Source organism: Pongo abelii, chromosome 19, assembly GCF_028885655.2.
Source record: "Pongo abelii isolate AG06213 chromosome 19, NHGRI_mPonAbe1-v2.0_pri, whole genome shotgun sequence".
Taxonomy (NCBI): Eukaryota; Metazoa; Chordata; class Mammalia; order Primates; family Hominidae; genus Pongo; species Pongo abelii.
Window position 1 is genome coordinate 30167447 of NC_072004.2, and position 13977 is coordinate 30181423.

At 53.1% G+C, this 13977-nt stretch overlaps 1 protein-coding gene across 3 annotated transcripts in view; it reads left to right on the forward strand.

The window, feature by feature from the left end:
• The window catches only part of LOC129051045 (protein FAM27L-like), a 39332-nt gene extending 29317 nt beyond the window's left edge, over nt 1-10015 (forward strand). The window contains exons 3-4 of one of the 3 annotated variants that reach the window (XR_008515006.2): nt 4314-4428; nt 4950-5332. Coding sequence is in view for 2 of the 3 variants with exons in the window: in XM_063718529.1 (XP_063574599.1) it covers nt 4355-4428; nt 6523-7141 (693 nt within the window). In the remaining variant the exon portion in view is untranslated. Of the gene's footprint in view, nt 1-4219; nt 4429-4949; nt 5333-6522; nt 7444-9550 lie in introns of those variants that run through there. The other 2 variants (XM_054535565.2, XM_063718529.1) reach the window with 2 other exon arrangements.
• The last annotated feature ends 3962 nt before the right edge of the window (nt 10016-13977 follow it).

Here is a 13977-nt window from a genome sequence, read left to right on the forward strand (position 1 = left end):
ACTTCCAAATGAGGTTTGATCGTGTTCCGGGACTTTTGACACAGGGTCCAGTGCCTGGGCACATTCTGTCCTATCCCAAATCCTCATCCACCCGAACCACCAAGCCTCTCTCTGCTCTGAAGGACCCCCAGAGTGAATAGCTTTTTTCAAGTGTCTCAGCAAACACGGGGTCATTCATAAAAAACCAAGGTCAACAAGCACTATCAGAGCATGTGGAACCCTACGGTTTCATGCTCTAAGCACCTCACATTATATACAGGAGAAAACGGAGGCTTCATCTCCTGTAGCCCCTGTCTACACTAGGGCAGGTGGGATGGTCGTAATTCCAGGTGCCCACAGAGGTGGACTGCAGGACCCCAGTTCTGTCCTTTCAAGGCTGTGCTGGGCATGGCCCTGGCCCAGGCAGAACCCTGGGAAGCTTGCAGATTCTCCTGCCCATGCTCTAGGCCCTTGTCTGAGCCTTTCTCTAAACTCAGCACATTGAATAGGGCTTGCTGGCTACACGTAGGTCAAGAGTGTAACCCCCATATCTCTAATTCCTCACAGAGTTCTCACTATATTCTCCTACCCACCCTGTTCTCAGACCTCCAGACTCAGAGAATAGATAGGCTACTGCCTGGTAACTCTATCTGGATGTCTAAGAGCAAACCCTACATAGCAAATTGTGCCAACACTATATATCCACCACCCACAAACCCATGCCGATCATAATGCCCATATGGAAACTAAATACTTGGATTAGTCCCATATGCAGAAAAAGGCAAATTATAAACAAAAGATTGTTATTAGGTTGGCGTGAAAATTATTGCTGTTTTTGACATTACTTTTAATGGCAAAAACTGCAATAACTTTTACACCAACCTAATAGGAGTGTGTGAAATGAACAGGTCTAGTTTGTCGTGCTTTTCTATTTTCCATTTGTTCATATTTGTTGCTTTCTGTGTATCTTTGAGAGTTTGGAGGAATTTGTGAAAGGAACCAGGATAACCATTTTTTCTTGCTATTTGAAGGCCACATTTTTTATCTATGTTACATCTCTTGTAATAGCTTTTTCAAAATTCTGTTTCATCTGCATACCTTATGTTCTTAATTGGTATTGCTACTAATATCAAAAATTATTTTCTTATTTTAATATTTTGTCTTCTGTTATTTCTTAGTTTATGTTACTTAAATTTGTTATGATTTTTGTTTACTTGTATGCTTTTTCTAGGTTTTCAGATGGATGATTTAGTTGTTTTATTAGATTTTCAGTTTTTTCTAAAAAATGTACTTAAAGTTAGAAATATGCCTCCAATTTCTGTTTAAATGAATTCTCAAAAACTTACATATCTAAAGGTATTTATCATTATACTACATTGTTTTCATAATTCACCTATTGTTTTCTCTCTAAATTCAAGATTGCTTAATAATGGTCTTAGTGATTTCCAAATATCTGAAAATTTTAATTATTGCTGGCTTTGAGGAATACAATATGATATTGACGATTTAGAATACATTGATTACTCATTTGTTGTCTAATTCATGACCTACATTTGAAAACATGATGAAATACAAATGTACATTTGTATACTTTTAGATAAAGATATTGACCGTGTTATTTACATCCTTTTCAGCTTTTTTACTTTTGATTTTCAATATTATTGTGCTGGCTTACCAAAGAGCTAGTTAAAATTAATTTTCTACCTATTTCCCTATCCCACTTGTTTAAATTAAAATTTCAAAATTATACTTTTAATTATACTTATGTTACAGATTTTCATATTTTTTAATCAATGTTTCTTTACCACTGTTCCTTATAAAGTCGTCTTTGGTATCCTGTGATTGGCCCTTTAAGTGGTGATGAATAGAAATAATAAAGCAACTGAAGCAAGGTGATAAGAAAAAATGAGAAGACAGAAACAAATCAATGTGTCCATTTATGTAAATTTAACTGTGTAAGAGCAATAACAAAAAAAAAACCCAGAAAGTTATTTTTCAAAACTATTCATAGAAAGTGAGATTACACACAGAGAGAGAGAGAGACAGGCCCGAGGTAAAGACCAGGCTCCTCATAGAACTCTGGCCCCAGGTGGACACTGAACTCCAGGTGTACATTAGGCCCCCAGTTAATGCTCAGGCCCCAGGAAGGTAACCAGGCTTATGAAGGGTATATGGCTCCAGGTGGATACCCAGGATCCAGGTAGAAATCAGGGACAAGTGGGCACCAGGCCTCAGAGGGATACCTACGACCTTAGTGACCTCAGGCCCCAGTTGGACAGTAGGGCCACAGGTGAACTCCAGTCTTCAGGTGGACATCAGGTCCCAGGGGAAATACAGGTCTTAGGTCTACTCCTAAGACACAGGTGGACACAGGTCTTAGGTTTACCCCTAGGACCCAGGTGGACAACAGGCCCTGGGTGGCCACTGGCCCCAAGTATCCAGTTTCCTAAGAGCTAGGGTGGGCAGCCCCACTGGGCACTGTGGCCAGGCCTGCCATGTCTTCTTGTTCAGCTGCCACATTCTGGTGGGGTGGGCGGGAGGTGTCAAGCGACCACAATCTAAGTTCTTATTACCTGATTTTATTTCACCTCCACTGAGTGCTCACTCTCCTCTCACCTAACAGATTTACTCTCATTTGCAGGTGGTTTAAACGCAAAGGTTTACTGAAGATTTAAAGAGTGTTATCCGGTTGGGATGATTTAAACTAACAGTACACGTTGCATTTTAAGAAAATAATCAATCCCCAGAGGAGGTGTGGGTTATGGAGCCATGACAAATTTTCAACATTGCTTCCCTTACTTGTTGTTTCCAAATAAAAGATTTTTGATTCCCCACTGATGTTGGATGAGAACGCTGAGTGTGCAAGCAAAATATCATTTTTTAACTAAGGGCCCAATAGTGTCTTAAATATGCAGAGCTGAGTCTGCAGGTGGAGAGTGACAGGTTTGTTCAAAACGTGGTATAGAGCGGCCTTGGGTCTCACCTGCCGGCCCTTCCATCCTGTGCCCTCCCAGCGAGGCACCCAAGCCCCGCCTTAGGGCACACCCCTTCACAGGGCCACATAGGCCCCACTCCTCACCTATGCGGTCATCTCCAAATGGCACAGCAAGACCTTCTGTCCAGGCCCAGGCCAGGGTCCCAGTATCTCCAGGGGGGGCCTGGCATCCAGGCATCTGTTGAGAACTGGCCCAGCGTTGGGGTCTGAGCTAGCCTATGGGACCTGGACGTGTGGGGCAGCTGCACAAGGACTCATGCCTGGCTTTATGTATAGCACCAGGAAAGGCACTTTAATCGTATTCATTTGTTGCTCACAAAACCTCTGAGGTGGGTGCCTTCCTCATGTCACAGATGGGAATGACAAGAAATAATAAGGTTAAAGAGCATGCTGATGGTTGAAACCTGGTCAGGAACTGAGAACTGGAGTCTGTAGACCCCTACCTGTGACCTCTGTGGCCAGAGGACCCTCTCTCACCGGGTTTGTGTTTGCAGCATGTCCTGTCCTTCCCTAAGGGCCTCAGGTTCTGAGGCATGGTGAGGGCTGCTGGAGCCCATCACTGAGCTGTAGAAGGAAATACTAATGCTGGCCATGCCACCCTCCAGGCAGACACAGCTGGGGTTGAAAATCGAGGTGGGGCAGTGTTGCCAGGAACAGAGGGAGGCAGGTGGAGAATAACTCACCAGTGAGGGGTTTCCCTGCTACAGCTTTCCAGGGCCATTTCCACTTTCTGGGTGGCATTTTGGGGCAGCTCACACAGTACACTCACATAGCCAGTCCCCAGGGTCACAATCCCCAGATGTTGGTCATCTTGGTGACAGGCCCTGTGCTTCTCCAGGAGCCTTTGTGTATGGGCCCTTCCCAGGTAAGCGTGATATGTCCTGGTTGTCCTCAGTCCAGGGCACTGCCAGCATTTTCCTTTCTGGTCAGGGTCAAAGCTTTGTTGACCATCTCCAGGATACGATGGCCAGCTGGCCCTTGGAGAGCCAGTCACTCCAGGTGACACGGTTTGGTACTGGACGTCCGCGGTCCCCTCTCCCACGCCGCCCCATACTGGGCCCCGTATCCAGCCGCCACCGCTGCTACAGAAAGAACAGCCCCACTGCCTCCGCGCAGCTGCCATTGTTTAAAGGGACCTCAGCCTGACTTCCAGGAGCTATGCGACTCGGCCCAGTAAATGCGCATGCGTGAGGAGCGAGCTGCTTCTCCCCGTCACAGCGATTCCCAGGGTTGTGGTTGAAACCACTCCCTGAGGCTTGGCAAAGCAGGAGCCCTCCGTGGCAGGGCTTCGGTGTCGGGGCTCCGAGGCTCCGGCCTGACTTCTCCACGGGGTCCACAGGAACGTCTCCGGATGCCAGGACTTGAAATGGGCCAACCAGGATGGCGAAACCACAGGCAGAGTCCGGGGAAGCAGAGCGGCATCCCATCCTCAGGCCTGACCGGATGGTGTTCGGGTGAGTCTCCCCAAAAGTCATTCCCCCGTAATCTGGATGACAGGTCTGCCTGTGTGTCCGTGGGCTGCTCTCTCACCCGAGGGTCATTTGCGTGGAGAGCAGAACCCCGCAGCCTCAGGGGTTGCCTGAGGGCTGAGGTGGGGGTGTTTCCGTGACACCGCTGTATGACTGTGTGCGTGTGTGGGTGTGTGTGTCCCATTCTCTCCTCTCTCGCTGTCACTCTCTGTCTATTTCTTTCCGTCTCTCTGTCAGTTTGTGTGTGTGTGTATGTGTGTGTGTGTGCCATTGTGCGTGTGTGTGTTTGGACGAATGTGCCCTGTGCGCCAGAAAGCGATTTCTTGCATGTCGGCTGGTCTTTGGTGAGCCTCTTTCTGCATCTCTGCCTGGGTCATGTGGCCGGTTGTCAATCATTTTCCTGGCGGTTCCACTTTGGGTTTGTGAAGGCCTCTACAACGTGAGGAGATGCGTGGGTCCTGGAGCAATTGAAATCTCATCCCCATCCTGAGTGGCCTCTTTTCTAGGATCAAGATGACCACACTCCAGCCAAGGATAAAAGCCCCACAGGAGCTCACTCTCCTGCAGGAGAGGAGCAGACCCACGTCCAAGAAGATGGCTGTATCTTTTCACCGCTCTTCTCTGAGAAATGAAGCCACACCATGATACAGTCTTGAAGAGGAAGCCGGGAATGGGAGATGGCAACTATCTCTGTCATGGTGGCCTCTCTGGACAAGTTACCCGTTTGGCACCCCTCCCCTTATGCCCGTGGCAGTGGCACAGTGCTGTATCCTGCCTGGGCTCTGGACCCTGCTCTGTCCTCCCTCTTACTCTGTCTCCCTTGTTTCTGAGAGGCCTAGAAGCTTCTAGGTCTGGCTGAATGTCTTCAACAAAGATCACTTCCCAGTCCATCATGGAGTCAGTTGGTGGACATCCATTTCATGATTGTGTCTCTCTCCAAACCTGTTTCTGCTTGATTGGGCAGGTTTGATGACCCTGGAGCTCTTAGCTTCCATATGTGTCTCAGACAGGGAAGCTACCTTGGTCTCCATGTTTCACCTCATGGGTGTGTGGATTGCCTAGAAGCAACGGTAAATGACCATGGCTGGCCTTGTCTTCTGTGACAGCTGCGGTGTCGCATTTCCTCTGCATCTCCTATCTCATTCTTGAGGGACGTCCTCTCCTCTGCTCCTGGGTAGACTGACTCCCTGAATCTTTTGGCCCCCTGCTGGATCCCAGGTGTTCTTTGATTTTGCTTGGCATTGATGGAAAGTTCACTTGTACCCCCCTTCACCTGGGTACATGCCTGGACACCATTGGTTGTTTCGCCATCGCCCCATATGCCCTCAGTGACACACATCCACACCATCTGCTCTGGGATACGCCACTGCCATGCGTGGTCGCCTTGGTTCCACCTTGGAATAGCCCCGTCCCCATTTGCCTGTGTCCTGGAAAGTGGTATCAGCTTGCAGGAGCCCCTGGGCTTTTAGAAGCGGGGCAGGCCACTGCTCTTTCAAAGGAGGAGGGAGGCAGAGGGCTCATGGGTCAGTGAATTTTCAGCTGACACTACAGTCTTGAGGCCCATGGGAACATTCTGTGCTGCAGCGAGGCCCTGCCTGGTCAGCGGATGTGGTGAGCCCATCCTTTCTCACCCAGAGGGGTCCAAGATCCGATCCAAAGAGGAGTCCTGAGACTCCAGCAGGAGCCCTAGAGCTCTCTCTTCACTAGTGGAAGTTGGCTCAAGGAAGTCCTGAAGACAGGACTCCTGAGGGTTTGGCCCTAGGTCACCCGCGGACCCCTCTCCCACGATGCCCCCTAATGGATCCCGGATCCAGCCGCGGCGGAGGTTACACCAGGAGCGCGCCTGCCGCCGCGCAGCCTCCATTGTTTCAAGGGGGCGCAGCCTGACTGCCAGGAGTCCAGCGCGAGTTGGCCCCGCCAATGTGCATGCGCGAGGCACCTGCAGCTTCTGCCTTCAGTGATTCCCACGGTTGTCTTAGAAACCAGTCCCCCAGGCTTGGCAAAGCCGGAGCCCTCCGTGGCAGTGCTTGGGTGTCGGGGCTCCGAGGCTGCAGCCTGACCTCTCCACGCGGTCGACAGGAACATCTCCGGATGCCAGGAGTCGCAAAGGGCCGACCATGATGACGAAACCACAGGCAGAGACCTGGGGAACCAGCGCGGCATCCCAGCCTCAGGCCTGCCAGGACGGTGTTCGGGTGAGTCTCCCCAAAAGTCCTGTCCCCGTGATCTCGAGGACAGGTCGGCCTGCGTGTCGCTAGGCTGCTTTCTCATCCAAGGGTCGTTCTCGCAGAGAGCAGAACCCCGCAGCCTCAGGAGTTGCGTGGGGGTGTATGCTTCTGTGCCACTGCTGTATGACTGTGTGTGTGTGTGTACTTGTGTGTGTGTGTGTGTGTGCGTGTCTCCCATCCTCTCTTCTCTCTGTCTCTCACTCTCTGTGGGCTTCTTTCTCTCTCTCTGTCATTGTGTGTGTGTGTGTTCCCGTCTGCGAGTGACTTCGGAAGAATGTGCCCTGTGCGCCAAAAAGCGACTTCTTGATTTTTGGCCTGTCTTTCATGAGCCTCTTTTTAGGTCTCTGCCTGGGTCATGTGGCTGGTTGTCAATCGTTTTCGCCGCGGTTCCACTTTGGGTCTGTGAAGGCCTTGACCACGTGAGGAGATGCGTTGGTCCCGGAGCAATTGAAATCTCATCCCCATCCTGAGCGGCCTCTTTTCTAGGATCAAGATGACCACACTGCAGCCAAGGACAAAATCCCCACAGGAGCTCATCGTCCTGTGGGAGAGGAGCCGACCCACGTCAGAGAAGATGGTTGTATCTTTTCACAGCTCTTCTCTGAGAAATGAAGCCACATCACGATAGAGTCTGGAAGAGGAAGCCGTTAAAGGGAGATGGCAACAATCCCTGTCACTGGAACGCTGGCCTCTCTGGACAAGCCACCCTAGTGGCACCCCTCCCCTTATGCCCGTGGCGGTGGCACGGTGCTGTATCCTCCTGGGCTCTGGCCTCTGCTCTGACCTCCCTCTTGCTCTGTCTCCCCTGTTTCTCAGGGGCCTGGATGCCTCTCACTCTGGCTGAATGTCTTCAACAAAGATGACTTCCCAGTCCGTCAGGGAGACACTTCCTGGAGACCTGTGTTGTGATTGTTTCTCTCTGCAAGCCTGTTTCTGCTTGACTGGGCAGGTCTGATGACCCTGGAGCTCTTGGCTTCCATATGTGTCTCAGACAAGGAAGCTTCCTTGCTCTGCATGTTTCCCCTCATGGGTGGGTGGATTGCCTAGAATGAGCGCTAGGCGACCATGACTGGCCTTGCCTTCTAGGACAGGTGGTGTCGCATTTCCTCTGCACTTCCTGTCTCATACTTGAGGGACATTCTCTCCTCTGCTCCTGGGTGGAAGGACTCCCTGGATCTTTTGGCCGTATCGAACGTCACGGAGCCAAAACGACTGGGCTGGGGCTGGGGCTGGGGCTGGGGCTGGGGCTGGGGGCAGGGGAGGTCGCATCAGGGCTACCTGGACGGTGGAGGGTTGGGGGTGGGGTGAATGTTGCAGAAACCTCTTTGCTCCTCTGGCAGATGTTTCAAAATGTGGCTTGGACTCAGGCACAGGCCACCTCCTGGTTCCCAGGTGTTCTTTGATTTTCCTTGGCATTGGTGGAAGGGTCACTTTTTCACCCCTTCCATTGGGCACATGCCTGGACACCACTGTTTGTTTCACCATCGCCCCAGATGACTCCGGTGACACACATTCACACCACCTGCACTGAGATACGCCAGTGCCACGCGTGGTCGCATTGTCTCAACCTCGGATTCCCCCCTGTCCGTGCTTGCACGGCTTCTGTAAAACGGTGTCGGCTTGCAGAAGCTCCAGGACTTTTAGATGCGGGGCAGGCCACTGCTCTTTCAAAGGAGAAGGGAGCCAGAGGGCTCACGGATCAGTGAATTTTCAGCTGACACCACGCCTTGAGGCCCATGGGGTCATTCTGTGCTGCAGCGAGGCCCTGCCTGCCTCACCAGATGTGGTGAGCCCATCCTTTCTCACCCGGAGGGGTCCATAATCGGATCTGAAGGATCCCCAGCAGGCGCCCTGAAGCTCCCCCTCCTTTCTCACCGGGTAGGTCCGAGATCAGACCTGAAGAGGAGTCCTGAGACCCCAGTAGGAGCCCTTGAGCTCCCTCTCCACTGGTGGAAGTCGGCTGAAGGAAGTCCTGAAGACAGGACTCCTGAGGGTTTGGCGCTATTCACTTGCGGCCTCCTCTCTCACGCCGCCCCCTACTGGATCCCGGATCCAGAGGTGGCTGAGGCTGCAGCAGGAGCGCCCCTGCAGTCGCACAGCTGCCATTGTTTCAAGGGGACGCAGCCTGATCCCCAGGAGCGGAGCCTCAGTCGGCCCCGCCAATGCGCATGTGTGAAGCACCAGCTGCTTCTGCTATCACAGTGATTCCCACGGTTGTCAGAAACCAGTCCCGAGGCTTGGCAAAGCAGGAGACCTCCATGGCAGTGTTTGGGTGTTGGGGCTCCGAGGCTCCAGCCTGACCTCTCCACGGGGTCGACAGGAATGTCTCCGGATGCCAGGACTCGCAAAGGGCCGACCAGGATGAAGAAACCCTCGGCGGAGTCCAGGGGAAACACCGCGACAGACTAGCCTCAGGCCTGCCCGGACGGTGTTCGGGTGAGTCTCCCCAAAAGTTGTGCCCCCATGATCTCTAGGACAAGTCGGACTGCGTGCTCTTGGGCTACTCTCTCACCCAACAGTCGTTCTCGTTGAGAGCAGAACCCCGCAGCCTCAGGGGCTGCCTGTGGGCTGAGGAGAAGGTGTTTCCGTGCCACTGCTCTGACTGTGTATGTGTCTGTGTGTGCGTGTGGGGGGGGGGGTGACTCCCATTCTCTCCTCTCTCGCTGTCTGTCACTCTGTCAGTTTCTTTCCCTCTCTCTGTCGGTTTGTATGTGTGTGTGTGTGTGTGCCCTTGTGCGTGTGTGTCTTTGGACAAATGTGCCCTGTGTGCCAGAAAGCGATTTCTTCCATGTTGGCCGGTCTTTGGTGAACCTCTTTCTGCGTCTCTGCCTGGTTCATGTGACCGGTTGTCAATCATTTTCCTGGCCCTTCCACTTTAGGTTTGTGAAGGCCTGGACACATGAGGAGATGCGTTTGTCCCGGAGCAATTGGACTATCATCCCCATCCTTAGCAGCTTCTTTTCCAGGATCAAGATGATGACACTCCAGCCTAGGACAAAGGCCCCACAGGAGCTCATTGTCCTGCAGGAGAGGAGCAGACCCACGTCAGAGAAGATGGCTGTATCTTTTCACGGCTCTTCTCTGAGAAATGAAGCCATACCACGATACAGTCTTGAAGAGGAAGCCGGGAATGGGAGATGACAGCAATCCCTGTCCCTGTGACGCTGGCCTCTCTGGACAAGTCACCCATTTGGCACCTCTCCCCTTATGTCCATGGCAGTGGCACGGTGCTGTATCCTCCCTGGGCTCTGACCTCTGCTCTGGCCACCCTTTTACTCTGTCTCCCCTGTTTCTGAGAGGCCTAGATGCCTCTTGATCTGGCTGAATGTCTTCAACAAAGCTCACTTCCCTGTCCATCAGGGAGACAGTTGGTGGACATCCATGTCATGATTGTTTCTCTCTCCCAACCTGTTTCTGCTGGATTGGGCTGGTTGGATGACCCTGGAGAGCTTGACTTCCATAGGTGTCTCAGACAGGCAAGCTACCTTGGTCTCCGTGTTTCACCTCATCAGTGGGTGGATTGCCTAGAATGAGCAGTAGGCCACTGTGACAGGCCTAGTCTTCTGGGACAGGTGGTGTTGCATTTCCTCTGCACTTCCAGTCTCATTCTCGAGAAACATTCTCTCCTCTGCTCCTGGGTGGACTGACTCCCTGAATGTTTTGGCCCCCTCCTGGATCCAGGTGTTCTTTGATTTTCCTTGGCATTGATGGAAAGGTCACTTGTGCCCCCCTTCCACCTGGCACATGCCTGAACACCATCTTGTGTTTCGCCATTGCCCCATATGACTTCAGTGACACATATTCACACTGTCTATTCTGGGATACAGCAGTCCCACATGTGTTGGCATTGGCTCCACTTTGGAGTTGCCCTTGTCTCTGTTTGCATGTGTTCTGGAAAGAGGTATCAGCTTGCAAGGGCCCCAGAGCTTTTACAAGTGGGGCAGGCGACTGCTCTTTCAAAGGAGGAGGGAGGAAGAGGGTTCATGGATCAGTGATTTTTCCACTGACACCACGCCTTGAGGCCCATGCGATCATTCTGTCCTGCAACGAGGCCCTTCCTTTGTCAGCAGATGTGGTGAGCCTAACCTTCTTCACCCGGAGGGGTCCAAAATGGGATCTGAAGAGGGGTCTTGAGACGCCAGCAGGTGCCCTGAAGCTCTCTCTCCACCGGTGGAAGTCAGCTCAAGGAAGTCTTTAAGACAGGACTCCTCAGGGTTTGGCCCTGGGACCCCCGCGGCCCTCTCTCCCCTGCAGCCCCCTACTGGAACCTGCATCCCACCATCGCCGCAGCTGCAGCAGGATTCCCCCTGCCACCGCCAGTCACCATTGTTTAAAGGGGCCACAGCCTGACTTCCAGGAGTGGAGCGCGAATCGGCCCAGCAAATGCGTATCCACGAGGCTCTAGCTGATTTTCCCGTCACATTGATTTCCATGGTTGACTTAGAATCCAGTCCCTGAGGCTTGGCAAAGCAGGAGTTCTCCGTGGCCCTGCTTCATTGTCGGGGCTCTGAGCCTCCAGCCTGACTCGCAAGGGTTTCAATACCCTTCTCATCCTCAGCTGCCTCTTTGCTAGGATCAAGACGACCACACCCCAGCCAAGGACAAAGGCCTCACAGTTGCTCATTGTCCACCCGCAGGAGGGTGCCCACAGACCTTCAAGACGATGGTTTCCACTCCTCTCGCACTTTGCCCTCGTTGAGAAATCTAGCCACAGCTAGACACAGGGACAGAGAAGGAAGCCGGCAATGGGATGCGGCAAGCATTTCTGTCACCCAAACGCTAGCCTTCCTGGCCAAGTCACCCGTTTGGCACTTGTTCCCGGATGCCCGTGATGGTGGCATTGTGCCGTATCCTGCCTGGGCGCTGGCCTCTGCTCTCTGCTCCTTATTTCTCTGTCTGCCCAGTTTCTTGGAATCCTAGAGGCTTCTTAGTCTGGCTCAACGTCTTCAACAAAGAACACGTCCCAGTCTATCAGGGAGAAATTTCTTTGGGGTCCGTTTCATGATTGCTTCCCTCTCCAAACCTATTTCTGGATGATTGGGCAGGTGTGATGATCCTGGAACTCTGGGCTGCCATACCTGTCTTGGACAGGAAGCTCCCTTGGTCTCCATGTCGGAATTGAGGGCTGCGTGGTCAGTCCAGGAAGAGCGGGAGGCGACCCCAACGTGGCGGACCTTTGCCTTCTAGGAAAGGCAGTGTTGCCTCCCACCTGTGCTTCCTCTCTCATTCCTAAGGGCCATCCGGTTGCTCTGCTCCTGGGGAAAGTGCCTTCAAGCAGTGAATCTTTTGGCTGCCACTGATGTGAGGGAGCCAAAGGGACTGGGTTTTGCTGGGTTTAGGGGAGGTGGCGTCAGGGGTTCCTACCCGGTGGCGGGGTGTCAGTGTGGTGTCGTTTGTCGAAACCTCTGGGGCCCTCTGGCAGGCATCCCTGAATGTGGCTTGGACTGGGGCACAGGCCCTGCCTCGCATGTTTTCAGGTGTGCTTGGCTTTTCCTCAGCTTTGTGTGGAAGGTCCCAGTGGCACACGGAGGCACGCCTGGACGTCACTATCTGTCTCGGCATCGCCCCATACGGCCTCAGAGACACACGCTCACTCCATCTGCTCTTGGGGGACGTCAGTACCACGTGTGGTCACATTGGCTCCATCTCGGACTCACCTCTGTCTCTCTTTGCACATGTGGCAGAAAGCAGTTTCGGGATGCCAGAGCCCCGGGCCTTGGAGATAAAGGCAGGCCACTGCTCCACCCAGGAATAAGGGAGGCAGTGGGCTTATGGGTCCGTGCATTTTCAGCCTACAGTATGCCTTGCGGCCCTTGGGATCTTTCTGTGTCCCACCGAGACCCTTCCCGCCTCACTACATTGTAACCCCATTCCTGATCACCCGTTCGGATCCATAATCAGATCCGAAGAGGAGTCTGGAATGCCCAGCCGGCACCCTGAAGCTCCTCCACCACTAGGAACTGAAACAGAAGACCGATCAAGAAGGTCCTGATGACAGGACTCCTATGGGTCCAACCATGGGTCTCCTGCAGGCCCTCTCCTAGTACTCTTCCCACCTGCCATCTCTGACTTCGCCGCCGCCCCAGTCCCCGCAGCCCGTCGTGTCGCCGCCATTTTTTAAAGGGTCCGCAGCCTGACTGTAGGGAGCAAGGAGGGAGTCGGCCTTGCCAGTGCGCATGAGGGAGGCCCGAGCCACGGCTTTGGTAGCAGTGACCGCCACTGTTGCCCAGAAGTGGGTCCCTGAGACTTGGCGATGTAGGAGCCCTGCGTGATAGTGCGTCAGAGTGGGGGCTGAGATCAGTCCTGGCCAGGGTGTTAACAGGATGGTCGCCGGAGACCGGTATTCTCGGAGGGTCAAAAACCAGGAAGAAACCTCAGGAGCAAGAAACCTCAGGCAGATCACAGGGGAGGCAGCGCGAGATCCCAGCCTCAGGCCAGGATTTGCCGAGGGTCGATGAGGCCCCTCTCCCAATCTTCACCTCACCAGCCACCGCCCCAGTCCCCGCAGCCGCCTCTCCACCATCATTTATTTTATTATTATTTTTTTAACAGTCCGAGTCTCGCTCTGTCACCCAGTCTGGAGTGCAGTGGCGGGATCTCAGCTCACTGCAAACTCTGCCACTTGGGTACAAATGATTCTCTTGCCTCCACCTCCCGAGTACCTGGGATTAGAGGATTAATCAGAATCGGGGCTAAGACCAGTCCCGGCCAGGGCATCAGCAGGATGGTCTCTGGAGGCCGGGATTCACGGAGGGTCGTCCAAGAGGAAGAAACCGCGGGCAGAGGGCCGAAGAAGCAGCACGGGATCCCAGCCTCACGCCTGCACAGACGGTGTGCCAGTGAGTCTCTTCAAAAAAGGAGAGGCTTGCTTGTGTGCCCGTGGGCTGCTCTCTCACCGGTGGGTCATAGTTGCGGAGAGCAGAACCCGGAAAATTCAGGGACTGCCTGGGGGTGGGTGTTACCGTGCCACTGCCCTACGTCTTTGTGCGTTTGTGTGTGTGCGTAAGTCTCTCTCTTATTTCTCTCTCTCTCCTTTCTCGCTCTTTCGCTCTGTGTCTGTCTGTGTGCGCATGTGTGTGTGTTGGGACACATGTGCCCTGTGTGCCAGAGGGCAGTATCTTGTACTTCGGCCTTTCTTCTGGTCAGCCTGTCTCTGCGTCTCTGCCTGGGTCCTGTGGCCGGTTGTCAGTCATTTTTCTGGTGGTTCCAGTTTGGGTTTGTGAAGGTCTGGTGAGGTGGGGAGCTGCGTCTATCTCATAAGGATTTAAATTACCTCCCCACCCTGAGAGCCCTCTTTTCTAGGATT